The sequence below is a fragment of the Dermacentor variabilis genome, chromosome 2 (assembly GCF_050947875.1).
Source record: "Dermacentor variabilis isolate Ectoservices chromosome 2, ASM5094787v1, whole genome shotgun sequence".
NCBI classification, from domain to species: Eukaryota; Metazoa; Arthropoda; class Arachnida; order Ixodida; family Ixodidae; genus Dermacentor; species Dermacentor variabilis.
In genome coordinates, this window is record NC_134569.1 from 42,295,350 (window position 1) to 42,317,332 (window position 21,983).

Below are 21,983 nucleotides of genomic sequence, written 5' to 3' on the forward strand. Positions count from 1 at the left end.
GTTCATACAATTACTTCTTGCAGTTTTAATCGATTTACTATCGCGACGTAGTTGCGGTTGTAGTTTCGACTCGTTTCCCCTATAGACTGGAGGTATATGCCGCAGGCGAACGTCTAACATCGTCATAGCTTGCATAGTTGGCTATTCCTGCATAAATTATAAATAACGAAGGCGTAGGGTCCACACAATACGCTCTGGGCGTCATTCAACGTACCAAACCATGACAAGCGCGAATTATTACTATTTACTATCGCTTTCTGTTTTTTTTTTCTTTTTTAAGTCCACCTGCATAGAACGTCATCTCAAAATCATTAGACAGATATAGGTCGCAATTAAAGTCAACCAAGTCGATGGGGCTTTCCGAGGCGTGATGAAATGAAAATACTATATATATATATATATATATTTACGTTAACGAAAGCCTCGGATATGTGTGGACTCGTGGGTGCGCTTGGTAGCCGCTCTGCTCTTCGTGTCTATCAAATGTGCGCGATTTCACAACACTCCTGCCCATCACTCGAACATCCAAGCCCTGTCGCTTATTTATCGCCAGCTGAACTGTCGCTTCGCGGGTCAGACTGGCTTCATCTCCCTCCGCCACCGCGCCATGGGATCGGAGAAAATATCGCCGCGCCATCGCAGTATTGGAACTTGGCATTTTGCGCTCATAAAGCGCGCACGCGTCCGTGGCACGAACACTGCCGGGGGTCGCTCTCGCGAGCAAATGCGCGTCGCACGCGCTCCCTAAACGCATCACGTGAATTTATTACTGACTCGAAGCGGCGTCGCTTCCCGCGTGCGCGTATCTGGGCGTATAAACGGGGTTGGATAGGGCGAGGAGGTTGTCCCCCATTAGTCACACATGCGCGTGCTCCGTATTGGCTTATATATATATATGCGATAGGTCGCAGAGGGGCGTCAGGTTTGAACTGTGAACCCTGAGCACAACCAGAGAAAAGCAGTGCAGCAAAGTCGAGAGGTGTGAAGGGGCGAAAACAAGCTTGCATCGTCGACGTGCTCCTTAAGGAAGATAAGTCGTCATACGTCGATAAAAATACTGGTGCTTGCGCAGACTTACGACTTCTCAGCAAGGACAGCCACTTACGTCCCCAGTGTATACGGCGAGAAGATGAGTTGGGCTCCAGCGGAGGCAGTAAAGAAAAGGAAAAAGAAAGTTACGGCTGCTGAGAATGGCGTGAAAAGGGTGAGAAAAATGAAAGCGTGGAACGTGTTCATCGGGGAAACAGAAATGATGGTTTAAAAGGCCCGCTTGCCAGCTTGGTGCGCTGCCGGCGGAACGCAAGAGTTCGACGTCGGCAAAGCCACGTGTAATGTACCTCTTACACTATACTACAGTCACTTATATTCATTCCGGAGGCGTAGAGGCGCAACCCTAACTACGAGCACCTTAATAAATGGCGTTTATCCCGTGGCCCTCTCTGAAAGCTTTCCTTGTCTTTTTCTTTTCTTTCTTTTAGCTGATACTAGAGGCGGATGAAGAGATGCAACTCGTTTTAGTGAAGATGAGGACGCTACGTTGCTATTTCGCAATCGACAGGTGACATATACTATAGAAGGCTTGCAGGCTGGGAGAGCTTAGTGTTTGTAAACCAGCGCCTAGATCGTACAGTATGCGTGGCTGACAGATCAGGCTGCTCTGTCTTAGCGAACTAAGGGTGTACATTAATTGTGAAGACCATAATTATACATCGCGAGACGGGGATGGAAGAGATAAAAGCAGCCTTTATGATTTTATGCGCTATGGATGTAGGTGCTCGTCCTGCTACTGTTGTTTTCCCTTCTTGCATGTGTTGACAGGTAAGAAATAATGACAACCTCTGAAGAGTAAATAATAGAAGAAAGTGGTGCTGAAAAATGGCTAAGGTGAAATTAAACTATTGTACGCGTGCACTGGCATGAGGCATATTTTCTTCTTTTCTTTACTTCTTTTTGCACGATGTTCATTAATAAATATTCTGTCTTCGCTTCTTTTGATCCTTCATTATTAACGTCCGGGTTCCAACTCTTCTGAGTTTTCTAAGCATTATAAATTTTTTTCTTCATGTGTTATTTATTAGTTCTTGTTGTTTTAGCAACATTTAGGAACGATCTATGGATGCAGGCGACGCTGCTGCAAGTGTTATAAAAATGCTTGGCTAGTCTTGTCAAGAGATATTTCACTGGGCTAATTTGATTTCTTGCTATTTCATGTTGTTACTGCACGGTGCTCAAACAATCAGATATTCGAGGAGGTAAGTGAAACCTCGGTGAACGCTCACACGAGTACATTGGTCTTTTGTCGGAAGAGCACTGTTTTCTAAGCAGCGAGAATAAGTAAAAGTAAAAGATGGGCTCTACACTATCCTCAAACGTCAGAATCTGCTCCCCGCTACATCGCAGATTCTACAAATGGCTGTTCTAAATTATACCTTGTCGGTTATTGAAATTGAATGAGGTTTCCTTCCAAAGTAAAAAAAAAAATATGCTAGAGATGTTTTTGTGGGTATTTCAGTGCATAATGTGAACACAAATCAAAGAACATACAAGCAAAATTTGGGTCGCTGCATGACGCCGTCATCATCACTGCAGTTCAAGCGAATATGCCATTTAGTTGAGTTTTCAAGAGAGTATAGGCTTGAGCTGGTTGGTAACACATAGTTACACTGGAAGCATAGCGCGGGAAGGACGATGGGCAAAGACTAGACAGGACAAGCGCTAACTTTCAACACAGCGCTTATTGCGGAAGAGGAGCATACATACGCAACTGATTCTGCTAAGGGAAAGGACATAAAAGCTTAACAAAAAACGCCACATGCCGTCATGCCATGAATTCAAGCTCTGTAGTTGATAATGCCACAGACAGCCTGCTGACGTTGAGTTTGCCTGAATAACCAGATACGACAAAGCGCTGGACATTCCAATGCACATGACACTCCTCCGTACACAAGCAAAATTTCTTGTTTGCTTCTGATTACCTTTTCCTCCAGTTTCCCCATTTCCCTGCGTAAAACGACCTAGCAGGTTCAGTTATCGTTGACTACGCAGCCTTTGCTCTGTTCATTTCTCTCTCCTTGAGATGCACCAGCCCATATGACTACTTGTGCTGAACTGAATGGTGATCGATTGGTTGCCCGTGCGTCCGTGGATACTGGGAACGTCTATCCTTCTCCTTATCTTTCAGTCCCCGTCGCCCCTTACTCAGTGCATGTTATACACAACTCGGCTCAGCCTCGTTAACTTCCCAGCCTTTCTCTTCTAACTTCTCTTTCTTCACTGTTCCTCCAAGAAACGTAATCTACCACTCTAGTATAACCTAACGGCTTTTTCGTTTATTTATTTTGTTCTTATTTTTTGCGCTAAGAAATAAACGGAGGGAATGATAGTATCGACGCAAAGTGCTGGGTAGTCTTTTTGCACTTGAGAAACCTCAAAATATATTCACGGCAAACAGAACGTCAAACAGGCATGAGAAACGCAATATAATATGCTATAAGCACAACGATAATGCTTAGGACACAAAATGTCCGAATAGGTAAAACAACCACAAGTTAGACAGAGAATGCACATGTAAAATACAATAAGCCATAAGAATGCAAAACTGAGTCATACCCGTACTTCGAGAAGAAAATTAAATTTAACGAGCTCTGTCATTCTCATTGGACAAAACTATTACATTTAGTTTTCTTATTGCCATAGATAAAGTCGTTGACCTCCAAGAACCTTTAGAAAGAGACTCGCGCATGTTTTTTGAAGAGCATTCATGAGATACAGGCCCAACAGCTTCTCTATGTTCATTTCTCTCCAATCAGACCTCACTAACTTGGACGCTACGTGAAAGGCAAAAGAATGTTTGGATTTTCTTTTTATGCATGGCCGCCGTACAGCCGCCTCACACATTTCTCTGTCTGAGTTGACAGGTTCATTTTTTTATCAATTAATTTGTTACTTTTACGGTGACATTTTTTGATGGTTTTGTACTGGAGTAGTCACCGTGCTCTGTTCATGAGCACCACGTCGTCACATAAAACGACGGACTCGTGCAAACTTATTCCCGTCTCGCCGCCTGCGCCGTCATTTTTGCAGATGTAAACAAGAGCATACATCTAATTAAACTTCAACCATTACTGCCATAAGTGCGTTGACGCAAGGTCAACGACGTCGACGTCTTTCGCCCGGTCTTTAATTGCCGGCACTAAACTCCTCAAGACGAGGTCCACAGCTGCAGGAAGTGAGAAGATGGAGGCGTTCCCTGTCTCCGAGTCAGCACACGCGTCACAGCAACAGAAAAACGACAAGCTGACTCAGCTCGGACGGGTCGACGGCCGCCGCTCTTTCCGGGAAACGGGGACAGAGAGACGAAAAAATTGCGCGGCGCGGCCCATTCATATACAGCGGGAAAACCCAGTGGGAAGCTGTAGGACGCGCGCCGCTGTCAATCTCTGTTTTTCTTCGAGCTTGAACTTCGTGTCCCAACACTGTTTCGAATTGCGGTTTCGCACTGATTACGATATGAACGGAAAATATTGTTATCTGTCCAATGAGTATTATGAAGCTGAAAAGAAAACCCATACAGGTTTCACGAAAACGAAACATCGCAGTCGAAGAGAAATTAGTCTTGCTCGGTTCACTGAACCCAGGACCTACGCCTCACCGTGGCGGTCGCTCTGCGCTATAGGCTAATCATTGGTGGTCAGCAGATTTCAGTGCGAGGCTGACTTATTCGACAACTCTAAGGGCAGGGACACTGAATACGGTAAATCAGTTCTGCAGAAGCCCGCAAGGTGGGGGAAATTTCATGGAACGGAAATATTGTAATATCTTTCACGAACCTTCCTCTGCCTTGCGGGCTTACGCAGAACTTATTAGTCGGACAATGATATGTAGCACACGGCACTTAAGCACACAGTATTGGCTCTCTCGGGAGGGCTATCAGGTTGTGAAATGCGCTAGTTAATTCATGCGTTCGGGCCTCGTACTGTAATCGACGTTTAGCGGTTACTCTGCGCATGCATAGTAAATTATGCGTGTTGGCGAAAGGAAACACACATTCCTCGTACACGCGCTTTAAAGACTGTGACGCTGTTGTTTTGGTGCATAAGATGATTCTAAAGTCTTACACTACTGACCAGCCATAGTGATTGTACACGAATATATACCGGTGCGAATCTACTACTACGACATGCGTCTATCATGCGGGTAGTCACATGTCCATGTTTTACAAAAAAGTAATAATAAACAAGTTAACTAGCATTGCATAGACAATTATTGACTAAATGGAAAAACAAGATGCAGTTGGTCTCTTGTGTGAGGCGTGTGTGTGTGTGAAAACTTTTATTGTAATGAGGTCCGGAGACTCGACTTCTTAAGCCAATGCGGGCCGCTCCCGCGTTGGCACTGTCAGGCCAAGCCTTTCAGCGACATCATGGGCCCTCTGGACGGCCCTTAGTTGGTCCTGAAACAATGGGCTTTGAATCCTTTTCTCCCACTGTGTCCATTGTTCAACGAAGTTGGGGAGAGTCGCGGGACACCCCGCCAGCATATGTCTGATTCAAATGATGCCATTACAATCGTTGCAGTCCATCGTAATCTAGATATATTTTATTAATGGTGTACGGTGTGGGATACGTGCCTGTTTGCAATAAGCGCAGTGAGACTGCCTGAGCCCTGTTCAGTTTTGAATGTGACAATGCGAATTGCCTGCGTCCTAAATAGTAGTGTTTGGTAATGTCATTGTATGTTATTAAATTATCTCTAGATTGCCTGGCTTGATGGTGAACGGCTCGGTTGTGACTGTCACGGTTAGCAAGTCCTCGTGCCAAGTCATGAGCAACCTTATTGAGGTTTACCCGAGTCCCGTCCACTTTCCCCATATGCGCAGGAAACCATCGGATCTGTGTGTGTGAGGTGGCCTTTTTCATTTTCCTCCTCTCCGTTCATACCGCCATTGTTCGCTAAGCACAATAGGCAATTACACAATGAATTTAAAAACGCATGATATCGAAATTAAATTGTGAGATTTAGCGTCCGGAACCTGCACAGTGTGTTATCAGGGACGCCGTAGAAGAGATCTCAGGATTAATTAAGACCAAATGAGGTACTTTAACGTGCAGCCAAAGCATGGTACACGAGCGTTTCTGTTTTATTTTTCGGTTCTTTCCCATCGGAATGCGGCCGCCGCGGCAGGAGTCGAAATCGCGACCTCGTGCTCAGCAGCGGTACGCCATGGCCACTGAGTCACTGTGTCGGGTAGCCATTTATATTTAAGCGTGAATCCTTCAAACTTCGTATTAGAAATATAGGGCTTCCCCAAGAAACGCATGCTCCGCACGTTCGTGCCTCAGCGAGGAATAAACACAACGCAGAGAATAATGAGAGCCCAGGACACTGAAGGCGATATGAATTAATTTCTCCTCTGCTACACGTATGCTTTCTTTCTCTTGGTGTCGCTTTCAGGGCGTCCTACTTGTTTATTTACGTTTATATAAATATTTCCCTTACTTGCGTGCTAAATTTGCGTGTATCTACAGCTGTAATGCATTGTCACGGGGTCACAATAGTAAAGAAGCAGCAGCACAAATAGAGAGAGATGAATATGTGAATAGAAAACACGGCAACATTTAAATAACAACGGTAGCAGCGAGCACAGCCGCCGGCCGCCAAATCGAATCCCATTGCTAAAGACTCGTCCGCCGCTACGTGCAGGGGCATGACCGTGATTTCCACAGCAGCCGATGGTGCTCGCGTAAGTTCTAAAATGCACTATAGTGTATAGCGTCTCACGTGTACAATTTAATTAGCAATTAACTTCTGTCGTTAGGACGTCTATATGTGAAGTGACCGTGAAAAAGTATATCTACAGAGGCAAATTAGCACAGTACGTTGACGATCGGTACGCTTTTCAACCGATGAGAATATGTCGTGGTGTTAAAGACGCGAAAGAAGAATCACAAAAGGAGGTAGCGGACAAAGTCCCCTTCTTTTGTGTGTTCTCTTTAGCTCGCATTAAGCCACGATGAATCTGTATCAACTAGCCAACATATAAGTTCTTCGACGTTAATGAGCTTGCAAATTTGCCTTGCACCTAATAAAGAGTTATATTTGTATCAATCGCGCACCTTGAAAATGCCGGTTGGCAACAGTTCTGTATCAATCGTCACCGCCACCAGTTTCTTATTTTTTTTCCTTTTTGTAACTTTATACAACTCGAAGGAGCTTCTCTTCCTTTTTTTTTTTTATGCACTGCCGTAAAGGACAGTCTTACAAGTGGCTGATATGCCCGACTTATAAGCACCAATACGACGACCAACGCTGTCACTAATCAAAAAACGCGCGAAGCGCCTCTCGAACTGCGGACCCGTTGTTGACTGACTACATAACAAGGAGGCTCTGTGCTGCACAGTTTTTGAGAGAGCAAGGAAAGCAACCCCTATCGCTCCCCCGCTGCCCCAATCCGCCCCCTGCCTCTTCCTCTGCCGCTGCTTTTGTAGCGCGGCCCTTGTTCCACCCCTCTCCGACTCCACGCTTTCTGTCTCGGGTGGGTAATTGAAGTGACTTTATTATTCGCTCGCTGGAGGCCTGTAAGTGACGGGTGCTGTTGAGCACGCTGCTCGCTGTGCAGCTTGCAGGAGCCCTCTTTAACCAGTTATCCGCGAGTCATTCCCAGGAATAAGGCTCTACGCGGTTTATATTTGTTGTGTTGAAACATCTTTCTAGGCCGTCCATTGTGACCAAAAATAAAAACGAAAAAAAAGCGAGTGGTAACAAAAAAACAAAACGCCCAGTTATTAAATTTGCAAAATGTGTGCAACGTATATTAGGCCATGTGAATGGGAATATTAACTACCTTCCTAGGCTCGATATCTCTATAAATAAATGACTAAAAAAGCCCCCCATCCGCATCTTCTATATACTAAAAAACAATATATCAGTATCTTGATTATTCACGCCAGTTGTTAGGTTATATGAACAACAATTACCGGCGATTGAAACACTAGTTCAACTAAAGGTTAGGTATCACGTAGGCTAGTATTGGTATTATAATGGCAGCTGGCTCAGTTTTCTTCTTTAAAAAGTGAAGAAACGATGGTTAGCTCCACCACACTTCTCAATAGCGAAGTGCATCTTGCCTATCTTTCACGCCGGAGCAAGGTTCCCGCACAATTCTGCTACATCCATCTAGTATTAGACAACGATTTTAAATTTTGCGTTCTTCCCTCTAACGCACTTTCACAAACCCAATAAATACTCATGAACGCGCTTACTACTGCTCTACATAGGTTGGCTCATGTTTACCCAACTAACGCCGGAATAAAAGCATTCTCATTTCATTCTATTCCCTATCAATCGCTTACTAATTCGATGAAGAAGCTTGTGTATATCTCTTACCAGCGCATGAGCGTACCACGCACAAGGAAGAAAGAGGGATCGCCATTGTGGCAGCCCTTCATTGTCTCGTGACCGCGGTCGCACAGCCAGCCACGACAGTGTCTCGCCTCGCAAGGTGCTCCAATCATCGCTCACTGTCAGTCTTTCCTGCAGTTCAAACCGTCCCTACGTTCTCCTTGCGTTGGGTTCGAGTGCCTCTCGACATACATTCACTGCGCTTATACGAGGCTTTAACCCATGTGTCCTTTCCTGGACGTCCTCGGTGTTACGTTGATGGGGTCGCGACCCCGCAGCGGACTTGCGCAACCACGGCTCTGGAACCCGAGGAACGCACTCTCCCCATTGATGGATTGTTGCGGGCGGTACTGGCACTCGCGAGTAAGAGAGCCACTGCGGTTCCAGCTGGGGTTCTTACCGCATCGCGTCGTCTGCTTGGCTGTGCCGGACCAGCCTGCATTTGCATGTTAAGTGCTATTTTAGATTCAGACCCGAACTCCCTTTGTTTTCGCGTCCCTCTTGCGCTTGCTTCTAACCTTGTAGGGACTTTGTTGGGCACGTGCGCCTTCTGCAGATCGCGCCCGGCTGTGCTGTGGCGGCAGCTGCCGTATTATAGGGCTCAGCTCAGTTTACGCATTTATCTCAGCTGGAGGCGCTCAGTCGATAAGTTGGAAACGGAGCATAAGTTCTTTAAAACTGGGTTCTTGTATCCTAGCTAACACTGAATAACTGTTCGTAGGCGCTGTTTTGCGCTTGTCAATTAATGCGGAGTGGGCTTTGTATAATTATTGGCGCCGAGAAGTCGTTGAGAGGTTTCACAGAGGACACGCACGAAAATGTCAAAAAAAGATTGATATGTCTTTTTTTTTTTACTGCCATGTGTACGTACGTCATCCTTTATTTGTGTTGCAAGGCGCACATCTTCGTTGAAGCCTGTCTCTTCGTGCGCTCTCTTTAAACTTTCTCGTCGGCATTTAGTGCACCGCCTTCTTTTTTAACTGTCTGTCGTCGTTTGTCCAACTTTCTCAGCTCTGAACGGTTGAGTAAACGAGGCTTAGGTGTATGTTTACCGTCTGTCTCGCCGTTGTTGCTATTCTTGTCTTTGGAGGTTTCGTGATCTCTGTACAAATGGGGGCTCGGCGCAACAAGGAAGCTTCCACATTGTCAATCGTCACCAATTTCTTGTGGTTGCTACCACGCCCGGTTTCGCATGGAAGAGAGACAAAGAGCCAAACGCACGTCCGATGATTAAGAAGTTGCCCATCCTTAATTTCTGACTACAAAGGGCACCGAAGCCGGAAGCACCGAAAAGCTACGAGCATCCTTTGCCGACGACGCAGAAAACAGGCTAGTCTTTAGAACAATCGCTGCTGCAATTTTTAATCAAACTGCTCCAAATTTTAACAAACTTCTGCATTTTCCAGCTGATGTGACGACACAAAACTTTGCAGAGGTGTTACTCACCTCCGTTTCCGTCGTTGATTCTTGACTTCTCCAGTCATGTGATGCGCTGTAGTCGCTGCGTCTGCCAGACAGGAGTCTGCATCTTACGACGCCGTTGATTTATTATTACTGCCAACGGAAAGAGGCGGTGTGGGATGAAGGAGGGGGGGGGGGGGCTACGATTGCGCCGCCAGCCACGTGCTCTTAAAGTCATATACAAAGCCGGCGAGAAGACAAAAAAATGAATAAGTGGCCGGAGATTCCAAACGTAGCCGGCTCTGTCTCCGGGGGAGCGTTCAGAGGCGCGCTCGTCCGTAGACGACGCCCACACCTAAGGCGACCGGCGCGCTCGTAAATCAAGCGTTCCGCGCATTTTCAGCCAGTGCGTGACAAAAGCTGCTCACATTTCGACTCTGCCAAGGTGAGATTTCCGATGGCTTCTTATGTTCGTGTTTTCCATGCCTAATATTTATCACGGCGAGGGGCGTCTGCAGAGCCTTCCTCGTTTTCAGTTCGCTCGCTTGTTCCCCCCTCCGGACACGAGGCGCCCAAGGTTTTGAAAATGGCGCACCGTATACGTACCTTACTGAATGGCACGAATACGCTTTCCTGTGGCGATTGTGAGCTTTGTGCACTGGCCCCAGTGGCATTCACCTTCTCTTCACCTAGACAGCGACCGAAGTTCTCTCTTATTTGCTTTTGCAAGCACTCACCAACGAGAGTTCGGATTTCAGCTTGCGAAAGTACCTATTTTTGCTAGAGAACTTTCCGTGCATGGGCCCTGTTCGCAACGATAAAGCTCCAAGTTCAGGCGAAGAACTAGAGCGTTCAGTTTTCGCAAGGACGCTCGCTTCGTGCGCAACCACATTTTATCGTTTTGTGAAGGCAGTCAGCGCCACGCGATTTGACTGCACTGTGGTATTGTTTACTTGCTTTTGAAAAGTCCAGCGAATGTACGTGAGCGTGGTTACATCGTGAATATACGTCCGCAAATAAGAAAAGTCCATAGGCCAATGGTACTACAGACAGTTTCCTCGCCTATGCGAAACATATTACTCCACCCTGAAATATGGAAGCAACAGCGCCAGCATCATCTTACAGGGCTAATACTATCTTACACAACTCACTCCCCAATCACACATTCAATAAGTTACGTACGTAGGCCTCCAGACTTCCCATCATGATCTTGAAGTCGTCGCATGTGAGTTTCGTCTAGAAACTATTGACCTCCAAAAGCTGTTGCATTTTCCTTGCGCGAACTATTTCATTCGCGAGATTGGTTTGCGTAATTTTTCAAATAAGTTAAGCAGCCGCAAAGAGGGGCAAAGTCTGTACATCCTCGCCAGAAATGTCAGCAGTGCACTCACTTGCAGTTTTATTGGCTGTACGTGCATAGCCTAGCTTGGGTTACCCTCCTTAAACCATGCACATTTCTTTTTCAGTGCGAAAGATTTATGGGGTAGTGTGAGAAGCGTTGTTCAAACACCGATGAGACGTTGGTGACAGGCCATTTTCAGAAGATAACCTGGGACCGTGGCTTTGTGCGCTCGCGATGCGCAAGAGAGAAAGAGAACGAAAGAGAACGAGGGAGAGAGAGAGGTGGGAATATAGGAAGGCAGGGATGTTAAACAGTCAAGAGTCTGGTTGGCTACCCTATGCTGGGGGAAGGGAGAAGGGGAAGAGAGAGAAGGGAGAGAGAAGGTGTAGATACGTGCACGGACAGTACTTGAGTTAAAGCCGCTCGCGCAAACAAGACGTTCTGAGAAAGCACAAAAGTGCCTTCACTGCCTTCTGAGTCGATGATCGGCGGGGACGGTGCTCTAGTACTATACACCAGTCTGTATGACCACTTATATTGAACTGAATGATGAACGCTTCATTGCGTGCATGTCCATGCCGAGTGTGGACTTCTGTCCTTCTCCTCTCTCATTCACTTTTGCCATTCTCCAGTGAATGGCAGCCAACCAGGGCTTCCATGCACTAGTTCCAGTTAGCCTCCATGTCTTACGATCTATGCTCTCTCCTTCTCTCTCCGATGGGACGTTCCGCGCTATTTCCAGAACAATCGCCTGGCGCGCTTCCGATGCAAAAGGTTTAAAGCAAAAGCTTTACTGGCCGCGAACTTGCGATTTCGCCGTGGCCGTGCTCCGAGGAGGCACATGACGTCACATCGCGTTCCTCGTCACACCGCGTTCCTCGTCGTTGCGTTCACCTCCGTCCGCTTCGCCAGCTGCGTGGCATGCCTGATAACAAGTCGGAGGATTGAAAAGGGGAGCTCGCGTGCGCCGCAACCACAGTTGAGCGGCCGTATGGACGGCCACAATTCTGATAAGCAGGAGGAGGCCTGGAATCTACATCAGAACGAGATGAAGAGGAAACGAATCGACCAGGAAACAGACGAACAGCGCGCCGAGCGACTGGCTAAGTACCGCAACATAGCTAGACAACCAGACTAACCTGGACTTCCGATCAAGATTAACCAAGGTTAACCATGGTATGCCTTAGCATTCGCTACGTATATCCTGGCATAGCCGAGCTATGCCACTGGAACTTTTTTCAGCAAATTCTTTGGCTCTTCTGATAATTGGACAATGCCGTCATGTTTTTATGAAAGAAGGCTCAAGCATCCTGTCTACAGTCACTCACCAACTCAATCAATCAATTTATCAATCAATCAATCAATCAATCAATCAATAAGTAAATTAAACAACAAGCTAATCAATTATTAATTACTTAATTAATTAATTAATTAATTTGTGCGTTCTTCTCGCGCGCCCTGACTAGGCCGCAAGAGGAGCGGACACTAGATGTCATAAATCTTGCATCCTCGCAGGTGCCCGCAGCATCCGGTTCGAGCGCGTGGACGTTCCTGGCGCGGTGATCAGCGGTGAACCCGTCCTGCTGCTCTGCGAGTACAATCTGGAAGGCGCCGAGCTCTACTCGGTCAAGTGGTACAAGAACAACGTCGAGTTCTACCGGTACCTACCCAGCGACGTTCCGCCGGGTCAGAAGTACGACCTCGTCGGACTCTACGTGAACGTAAGCGCAACACGATGGCAACTGCTCTCAGTATATACTCTTATGCACCGTAGACAGCGCTTGAAGAGACCCCGAGGACCTCTAGCATGCTATGGATGGCTGTGACATACGTGTAAGTGTCTGTGAAAGTGCGAATGTCTGCTTGACTGATGTCAGTGTCTCAACGCGCTCGTTTGCCTACGAAGAGTTCGTAACTCGAAGGATCGCTCAGTAGCGTTCAATTTGAAATTAATGATTTCGCATTCACAAACCATAAGTGCTTAGACGTCCTTCGATTCTTTTATCGATAACATTTAAGTAAACATCTACTAAGCCTATGCGGTGGAGTTCGATCACCGCCCGGGGTCGGAGAGCTGGCTGTTACAACCGCATGCTCTACCATTCGGCGAAAGTAGGCGTAGGAGGATCCAGACGCAGACAAATGCGCAGATATTCTTACCTTGCACCCTATATTAGTAAACGTAAATGTGCAAGGCCCCCGGAAGGATTCGAACAAAATTAAACGAAACGTCACATATAAGGGCACCTGAATAGATCCTAAGTTGAATGAGTGGTGGCTCGTATTGCTACAGCTCCTGTCAGGCTGACTTCGTCTTAAAAATGGCTGTGGCTTAGCTAAGGTTAAGCCCAGGATGCGAAGCATACTAGCCTTTATTTTGGTTGTTGAACCACTGTTTAGCCTGGTGAACTGCTGTTGCTTGGCTATATTTGGTTCGGCTAGACGAAGAAACAACTCATGCGTTACTCTGCTTCGCCTTCAAGAGTGGAACGTGACAGCGTTCCCGTCGACCCGCCAAGGGGTGTAAGACAATGGGCTACGGTGCAGCGACTACGCACCCCGCATTGGACGCGGTGAGCGTCGAGCAACGCAGCGTTCGGCGCGGCAACGAAATGTGCGCCTGAGCAAGCGACGCACGCCTGAGCCTTAGAAACAGCTCGTTTCTAAGGCAACACCGCATTCACTAGAGGCGCTTTTGTACCGCTTTGAAGCATCGTACTCGTGGCTCAGTGGTAGCGTCTCCATCTCACACTCCGGAGACCCTGGTTCGATTCCCACCCAGCCTATCTTGCAAGAGTTGAGCCAAAGCCACCTAGAAACAAGCGCAGCTGCTTATATACCGCCGCTACGCCGCGAGCGACGGCGCGAGTTGGAGCCCCGTTTCTCCTCTGTCGTGACGTCACGGTGCCACGTGGTATGGCATGGGGTCAAAGGTCATTGAAGGTGACACCACCGCGCCTGAGGAGCTGGGTTGAGCTCTAGTAATATGCTTCGCATAAAACCTACCACATGGCCCTGGTTTTACAGCGTTATCAAACATAAAAAACAGCTAGTCTTGTCACCGGAGCCCGTTTAGGCTGCTTATGATTCTATGCCGGCGTTGTTGTGGAGTGCCCTTGGGCCGACCTGCAGTGGATTGATGCATCACCCGGGCAATATACTGTTTAACATTGCCTAACCTTGTTGTGCGATAGACGTATGTTGCGTATTCGACGTATCTTTCTGTAGACAAATTAGGCACATTTGCCGTATAACAAACAAAGCGCAGGAATTTATTACGACTATATCGTTAGACAGTATACTCCATTATTTATAGCAGCGCCCGGTAAAGTTCGGTTCTAGTTAATGTTTGGAATATATCTTGAGTGGAGTTATCGTTATGCTTGCTGATGCGCGTTGTGCATGGGCTAATATTCAAGGTAAAGACGTCCATGCAAGGAGTGCCTTAGCCGTCTATCTCAGCGGTGTTTGCAATGTGACGGTGCTGGCACCTACATCTGCTGCAGTGCATAATTATTATGTAAGGACCTAAACTGTAGTTTCATTCTTATCTTTCTAATTTGCCACAACTTAATTAAGCAGTATCAGAAATGTTAACTGCACATGTGTTGACTAACGCTGCCTTCAGCTGACCGCTTGAATTCACTTGCAGTTGTCCAAGTCCAACCACAACCGGGTGTACCTGGACCGTACTGACCTCAACAGTGAAGGTAGCTACGGCTGCGAAGTGTCCACCGAGGGACCAGAATTCCGAACAATCATCTTTGAGAAGGACCTTAACATCTACGGTGAGATGGCATTCTGTCAACAGTGACTTTGCTATAATGGCATTCTTGTGCTTCTGATACAGGTCGACGCTGATTAAGATACACAAAGATTTATACCAGCCTTGCCAGCCGTGCTTTGTCAGGCATTAGTTCAACGAGTTGTTGACAGCTCAATATTCTTTGCTGTAGGTTCGATCATACCACTCGCCTGGAATGACCCAGAACGAAATCTATCCTTAAACGCCCGTCTCCTTTCCTTCTTTTTTTAAATGTGTTTCGTTTACTGTAATTAATTTGCACGTACAATGATGGCACCAACGTTTGCAGAATGAACAACCGCTGCTCGAAGGAATTATTGAGGGAATCATCATTATCGTAATCAGCAGCAGCCTATTTTTATGTACACTGCAGGACGAAGGCCTCTCCCTGTTATCTCCAATTACCCTTGTCCTGCGCCAAATGATTCCAACTTGCGCCTGCAAATTTCCTCATTTCATCACCCCACCTAGTTTTCTGCTGACCTCGACTGCGCTTCCCTTCTCTTGGCACCCATTCTGTAACTTTAATGATCTACCGGTTATCCATCCTACACATTACATGGCCTGCCCAGCTCCCTTTTTTTCTCTTAATGTCAGTTAGAATATCGGCTACCCGCGTTTGCCCTCTGATCCACACCGCTCTCTTCCTCTCCCTTAACGTAATGCCAAACATTTTTCGTTCCATCGCTCTTTGCGCGATGGAGCGGAACGAATTATTGCGGAATAAAGAATAATTTATTTTTCTACAAATGTGTGATTTCGAGATAAAAAAAAACCGTTTAAAATCCGAAATTATCACTGATTACGCAGCACAAGTCGGAAAGTATGACTATGAATTTATTTTAAGATTTCTACTCTTCATGAACTCTGCATACTTTCAGGCAATATATTAAAATATTCGGCATCATTTTAGCAATAATACTAAGAAACGTCTAATGTTTAATCCGTTAAAGTTATCACACGAAGACTACTTGCAAGGGGGACTGGCAGAAGAGGAGCTGGTGTTAGACATCAGTTCTTCGTTTAAAATGGATACCGCTCTTGCTGCTACAAAAGGGCGATTATTCAGTTTCTCAGTTAGACCATATTTTCGAATCCTCCTTTCTTTTCTGTTTTGTTTTTTCTATCTGTCAAGCCTCAGTCACCACCCATCCACTAAACTTATAAGCAGTGGTACAATTTACGCCTCTTGCCGTGGAACCAGTACAAAAACAAATGCACGGTATTAATCAAATCATTTCGACTGCAGTATGGTCGGACGCTTCAATGCAGCAAGCGTGTAGTACTTGACCACATCGACCCTTGCCGCTCTCCCATATCTTGCGCAGATCCCACATATTGATATTTATTTATTGAACCTTTACTCCCGTGCGTTGTTCGGGCAAACAATTCCCATTAAGTCAGCCGCCGCGGTAGCGTAATGGTTTCGGCGCTGCGCTGCTAAGGCCGAGGGCAGGGTATCAACTCCCGGCCCCAGTTAGACGGGGGCGAAATGCAAAAACGCCCATGTATACTGTGCATTGGGTTCACCTTAAGGAACCCCAGCTGGTCGAAATTAAATCCGGAGTCTCCCACTAAGGCATGCCTCATAATCACATCGTGGTTTTGGCACCTAAAACTCCGGAATTTAGTTTTTCTTTATTCACATTAACATAAACTCCTACATCGCATGGAATCTGCAAACTTTTTTTTTCTACTAAGAAGCAGGCCCAGTACCCCCCCCCCCCCAAAAAAAAATTATTTGTAGCTAAAAATTGTTCGGAAGAGCAAATGCAAGCCAATCCTGATGTTGGACATAATATAAGAGAAGGCGACTGGCCAATGTCGAAGAGCACGTACGAAAGAAAAGATTAGTGAATTCAGCCCCAGATGCTGGCACAAGCGTTCAGCGGCCGCCACTGCTTGTCACAGGGGAAAAATGGGACATTTATCAGAAGTCACCGTACACTGCGAAGGCAAAAAGAAGCACATATATGGTAACGTAAATTAATCGGCGTTCTGCTCACTGCTGATTATAAGATGTGGGACCCTTCGTTACGTCTTAGATCTTTCTTCCGACGTCGCTCCCCACCACGTGGCTCATGAAGCTAAGCACACGCTTTCCCTCATTTCCGGCGGGCGACGTTTCTTGTACGAACGAGAAGTCGCCTACAGAGAGAGAGAGAGAGAGAGAGAGAGAGAGAAATGCGTTAGCGGCCTAAATTACGGCACGAACTATGTGCGTGTGTTTTACGCTGTCGTTTCGAGCTATTCGCAGGTCATGTCACGCCCAGCGCTTAGGTTGTGGTGCAGCCGAGGAGGTGCAGCGAGAGCGCTCCTTTGTATAGCAACAAACTTGGTCGAAAACTTTTCGAGAGGAGTTAGTGCAGTTCATACATTCTGCTTAAGCGGCAATATCAGCCGCCAGGTTTCACTGCGTTTTCGAAATTGTGTCGGCAGACGCGGAAGTTCTCTTTTTCTTTTTTTTTTTCTCCTACCCCTAACGCTTAAAAGTGACTCCGGGCACGAGAAAAGTACGGAAACCTTGTGAACGCGACACTTTTTTTCCATTAGGCTCCTTCACTAGCAGACTGTCGTAAGTGAAAACACAGCTCCTGGCTCGAATCAGGCGCAATATGAGGTTATATGTTACGGCATTCTGGAAGAAAATAGGCCGTTTCCGCCTAGCTGCTGCGAATGCGTAATAAAAGTCGCACATGTCATAGAGCTTTCTGGTAAAATTACTAAACGGAACTCTGGCGCTGAGATCGTTGAGCTGGCATGGCAATGATGGTTAGCGCACGAATTTGTTTGATATTCGTTTTTCTGACTTCAAGCCTTCTGGTGGCTCTATTTACGGTGCTTCATGTATCGTTGTCTGCCTCAACTTCGAAGCTACGATGTATTTCCAAACGCAGAAGGTAACGGGACTCCGCGCAGGTGCATAATTATCGAGTATTGTTGCATTCACGACGCAATGTTTTGTCGAAAATGATCAATTTGCAAGGTTGAAGTTTAGGCGAATTCATGTACTAACCATCATTTTTCGTCCTCGGTGGACCCCCCTGCCTGCACCTCCCATAGACACGAGCACCACAGCTCCGTCTCGCAATCTCCTTGGACACACTAAGACACACGATGAAATTTTTCATATGGCAGAATAACGAAGATAATAATTGCTATCAAAAATCCAAGTACTTAGCGCACGGCAAGAGCCGAGTGACGAGACGAAACATAGGGAAAATCATGCGACAGCACGTTGTGCTATCAACTGAATGTATCAATTAAAAGAACGAAGTGTATATAAGCGAAGGTAAGTTCTCGCGGGATCGCTACGCGATCCTTTACCTTTCAAAGGCGGTCAAACTTCACATGCAAAGCGCCGAGTAACGACATTACTAACAAAGAAATTAGAGTAAAAAAAATACTGACAAATAGCAGACACCCATGGAAACACGGAAACGTCACAATGCATGCACGTTCGCTTGATGAGCATGCAGCAAAATCAGTTGCCGGTCAGCACGGCGTGTTGTAGCGTCTCTTGCCTGGGTTTTGATTCCGTCGCCCTGCTACACACATAAGTATACCTGTTCGGAAAAGCATGTCCCAAAGCTAACGCTTCGCGACGTCGCTCGCTTCCCTATTTCGACATGTTGTGTCGGCCAAATACAGACTGCGCGACATCCGACAGCAGGCTTGCGGGAACACAGCGCGCATGAAGCCACCTGGCGTCTCGGCTACCCTGACGCCCTCCGCAGGTGACCTCCAACTTTGGGAGCGCGGGCCGCGTGTGCACTCAACCACGCGGACAGCCACGTGGAGCCACGATCGCGCTAGAGTGTACGGGCGGTCTCTTCCCCTAGCACCATTTAGAACACGTGACCTCGAAATTGGGCGAGCGAGATGACCGCCGACCCGCTTCCTTCTTTTCTCATCCTCGCATGCTTGCCCTCGCATCTGCGGCATACAGAGCGCGGGCCCATCATTCCCCTCGCACTTGGAGCCAAATAAATAACATTTATTATTCCTCTCTTCTAAGTGCAAGGAGAATGAGTGGTCCGCGCGATATATGCTTTAGGCTTGAATCAATACATGTCGGTGAGAACGACGGTGAGAATTCGCTTGGGGTGTCCATATAATTGCTATACCAATAAAATGACCCGGAGCGGCCAGTCGCGCAGCAATTTTGCGCGCATTTGCAGTCTTCTTTAACGCTTGGAAAAACACTTTTATATAGCACGTATTGAGCAACAGAAAGCTGTATCGAGAGTTTTTCAGGTTGCTCTACAATTTTCTCATCGACACTTTTCATCTAACTATAATATCTGATAAGCTTATTAATTAATTAAGACTAGGAATTAGGTGGAATGAAAAAATAATAATCTGAATATCTCGAAGTGACGGCAAGCAATATTACCTTTGTTCTGTCCAGCTACGTGGCATTTGCATATTTCTTAAGTTTGGAAAAAGTTACGTGGGACACCCGGTATATTTAGAGATACATGCATTACTTGCCCAGGAAAAACCCAAACCAACTGTCGAAGCGCCAAAGTCATATGTTAGGTTTGCAGGTCCCAAGTAAACTGCTGAACTCTTTCAGTTCATTTAATCGCTTTGGACGGGGCGATGTTTAAGATTTTTGTTTGCATATTACCTTGCAGTGCAAACGGGTGCCAGCATGATTGCGAGAAGCTTTATATATGCGTTCGGCATGCCACTCAAAGCGAGCATGGCCTATTCATTTATTCATGTGTGCATTGGCGTTCATTATTATCATGTGTGCATTGGCGCTTATTAGCCAGTTAGCTGCTGGAACATATTATTACTATTATGAATCACGTCAACATAAATACAGACATCACAAATAGAAAGATAAGGGGTGCTAGCAATTCCCTACCCAGCGCGACACCACGCCCACCCGCTTGCAGAGGAGAGGAACAAAAAGAACGAGATAAATGAATTAAAAATAGAGAAAGAAATAAAGAACACATCACAAGGTCACACGGTCACACGCAGAGCACCAACGTCGCAGACGAGAGTCTAGTGCCGTGATTGACAATATTCCGGTACGGCTCTGTGAGCACCACATCGAGTAGACGCACGACCTTGCGGAAACAATATATCACTAAGGTGGAACATATTGTTAATACAACGCAGTGCTTCGAAGTACTGAGGTCCTGCGCGATTTCTGCAGTGTTGCCGGAGCGTGGGCCCGTCATCGAGGGCGTGCGTGGACGCTACCAACTTGGAGACGTCCTGAACGCCACCTGTAGGTCGCGGCCTTCCAAACCTGCGCCCTTCCTCAACTGGTTTGTCAACGGAAAGCTGGTGAGCGCCGCTTGCACCATGCCGGGCGCCCTCCGCACTTAGGGCAGAAAAGCGAAGCGCGATACCTGGTGCACCAACGAAAAAGCAATACTGTTGTAACTCCCTCTATGCTTGGCCACCTGATGCCCACAAAAAAAGGGAAAAATCATTTAGTACTGGGGAAAATCCCAAACAAAGGACCCACTTTGTTCTTCCGTTCTTTCTTTCTCCATCTTTTTAAATCTTGAACACTAATCATTTCCTTAGTGATGCCTAAGATTCCACTTCGGCTTTTATTTTGTGGATGCGCATCCCTATAACTACCTGAACTTGGATTTTTTAGTCTAGAGTGTGCATTGCGCGTCAATAAAATTCCAGTCACTTAAGGATATCTTATTAGCTTCACGTGCTGAAAACAAACTTTGCAGTGAAATAAAAACTTTTTATTTCCTTTACTTGCCACAACGTAGGAGAATAGTTTAGGTTCTCGGTTTATTATTATCAGAGGTACATACGCAGTCTACTGCAATTACGCGTCCGTATAATGCCTGTATGGTCTCCTCTTTTTAAGCACGCGTCTCTCAGAACACTTTTTGAAAAACTCGGTTTCCTGTTCGACGTCACAATGCTGACGGAAACGGGGTAAACAGATGACAACGTTCTAACGTTGACTGGCTATAGCGTGCTTTTCTTAAATTGCCCTTGTCGAAGTGGTGGCGGGATGTCAGTGTTGATAAAAGACACGCTAAACTGTGAACTACCTGACGACCTTACTTTTTCAGAAGCTGATTGCGAAGCATTGAGCGGATGGAACCACCATTGCAGGAGTCATTTATGACACTGACATTGAGATCCCCGAACAACAACCTTGTACCAGTTGTTTATCCTCCGCCCAATGGCTGTCCTTCTAAGTGCTTCATACATCATTGACGGGTTAACATCCCTGCCTTCCTATATTCCTCTCTCTCTCTCTCTCTCTCTCTCTCTCTCTCTCTCTCTCTCTCTCTCTCTCTCTCATGAAAAAAAATGGGAACGACGACGAAGTGCTTCTTCTGTGGAACACAACCTGCTCGTCTCTCTGCTTTTCTGGATTTTTCACTGCTGTTGTGGCGTCTGCCGACCCACATCTTGCAGTGATGGACGTGCAACCTTCCGAGACCCCGTCCGGCTCCAGTTCATAAGCGGGAATCCTTCGAGGAAGCGAAGAAATAAATCTTGCGAGAGCGAGGACACTGAGTTGTGCTCCGCATCAGCTGACGAGAGATCGCAAGACAGTTTTGAACCTGTCCTGCATCGCAAAGAGAAGCGGCGAAAGATGGTGAATACAGCCTCGGAGTCAAGTTTGTTCACCGTAAAAAAATGCGTCTAAACGATGGCCTCATACCATCCTGTTTGTGCTACAGAACTCGACTGACAATCTGCGCGTCCTCAGCAGACAAGCACTGTCCTTCTCTCTTGAGAACACTGTTCCAAAGGAGAGCAAGGAAGTGAGGCTAAACGCACGCGAAAACATCTTAGCCATCGACGTTCTGACGCCGACTGCGTTGAGCCCTCTGCAGCGTGTAACGCAGCTGGGCAACATAAGGGTTCGATCCATTGTCCCAGCGGATGGAACCATCATTGCAGGAGTCATTTATGACACTGACATTGAGATCCCCGATGTAGACCTTCCAGTGCTCATAAAACCAGCGAGTGAGAACAATGTTGGTAAGCCGTCTTAGTAAGACACGTTGTGTGAAATTAACGTTC

At 46.6% G+C, this 21,983-nt stretch overlaps 1 protein-coding gene across 1 annotated transcript in view; it reads left to right on the plus strand.

Annotated features, from left to right (window-relative positions):
- Positions 1 to 21,983, plus strand: part of LOC142571699 (uncharacterized) — a 214,396-nt gene that overhangs the window by 171,531 nt on the left and 20,882 nt on the right. Inside the window, exons 2-4 of the mRNA XM_075680235.1 lie at positions 12,659 to 12,864; positions 14,796 to 14,931; positions 20,122 to 20,255. Coding sequence (XP_075536350.1) covers positions 12,659 to 12,864; positions 14,796 to 14,931; positions 20,122 to 20,255 — 476 coding nt within the window. The remainder of the gene's footprint in view (positions 1 to 12,658; positions 12,865 to 14,795; positions 14,932 to 20,121; positions 20,256 to 21,983) is intronic.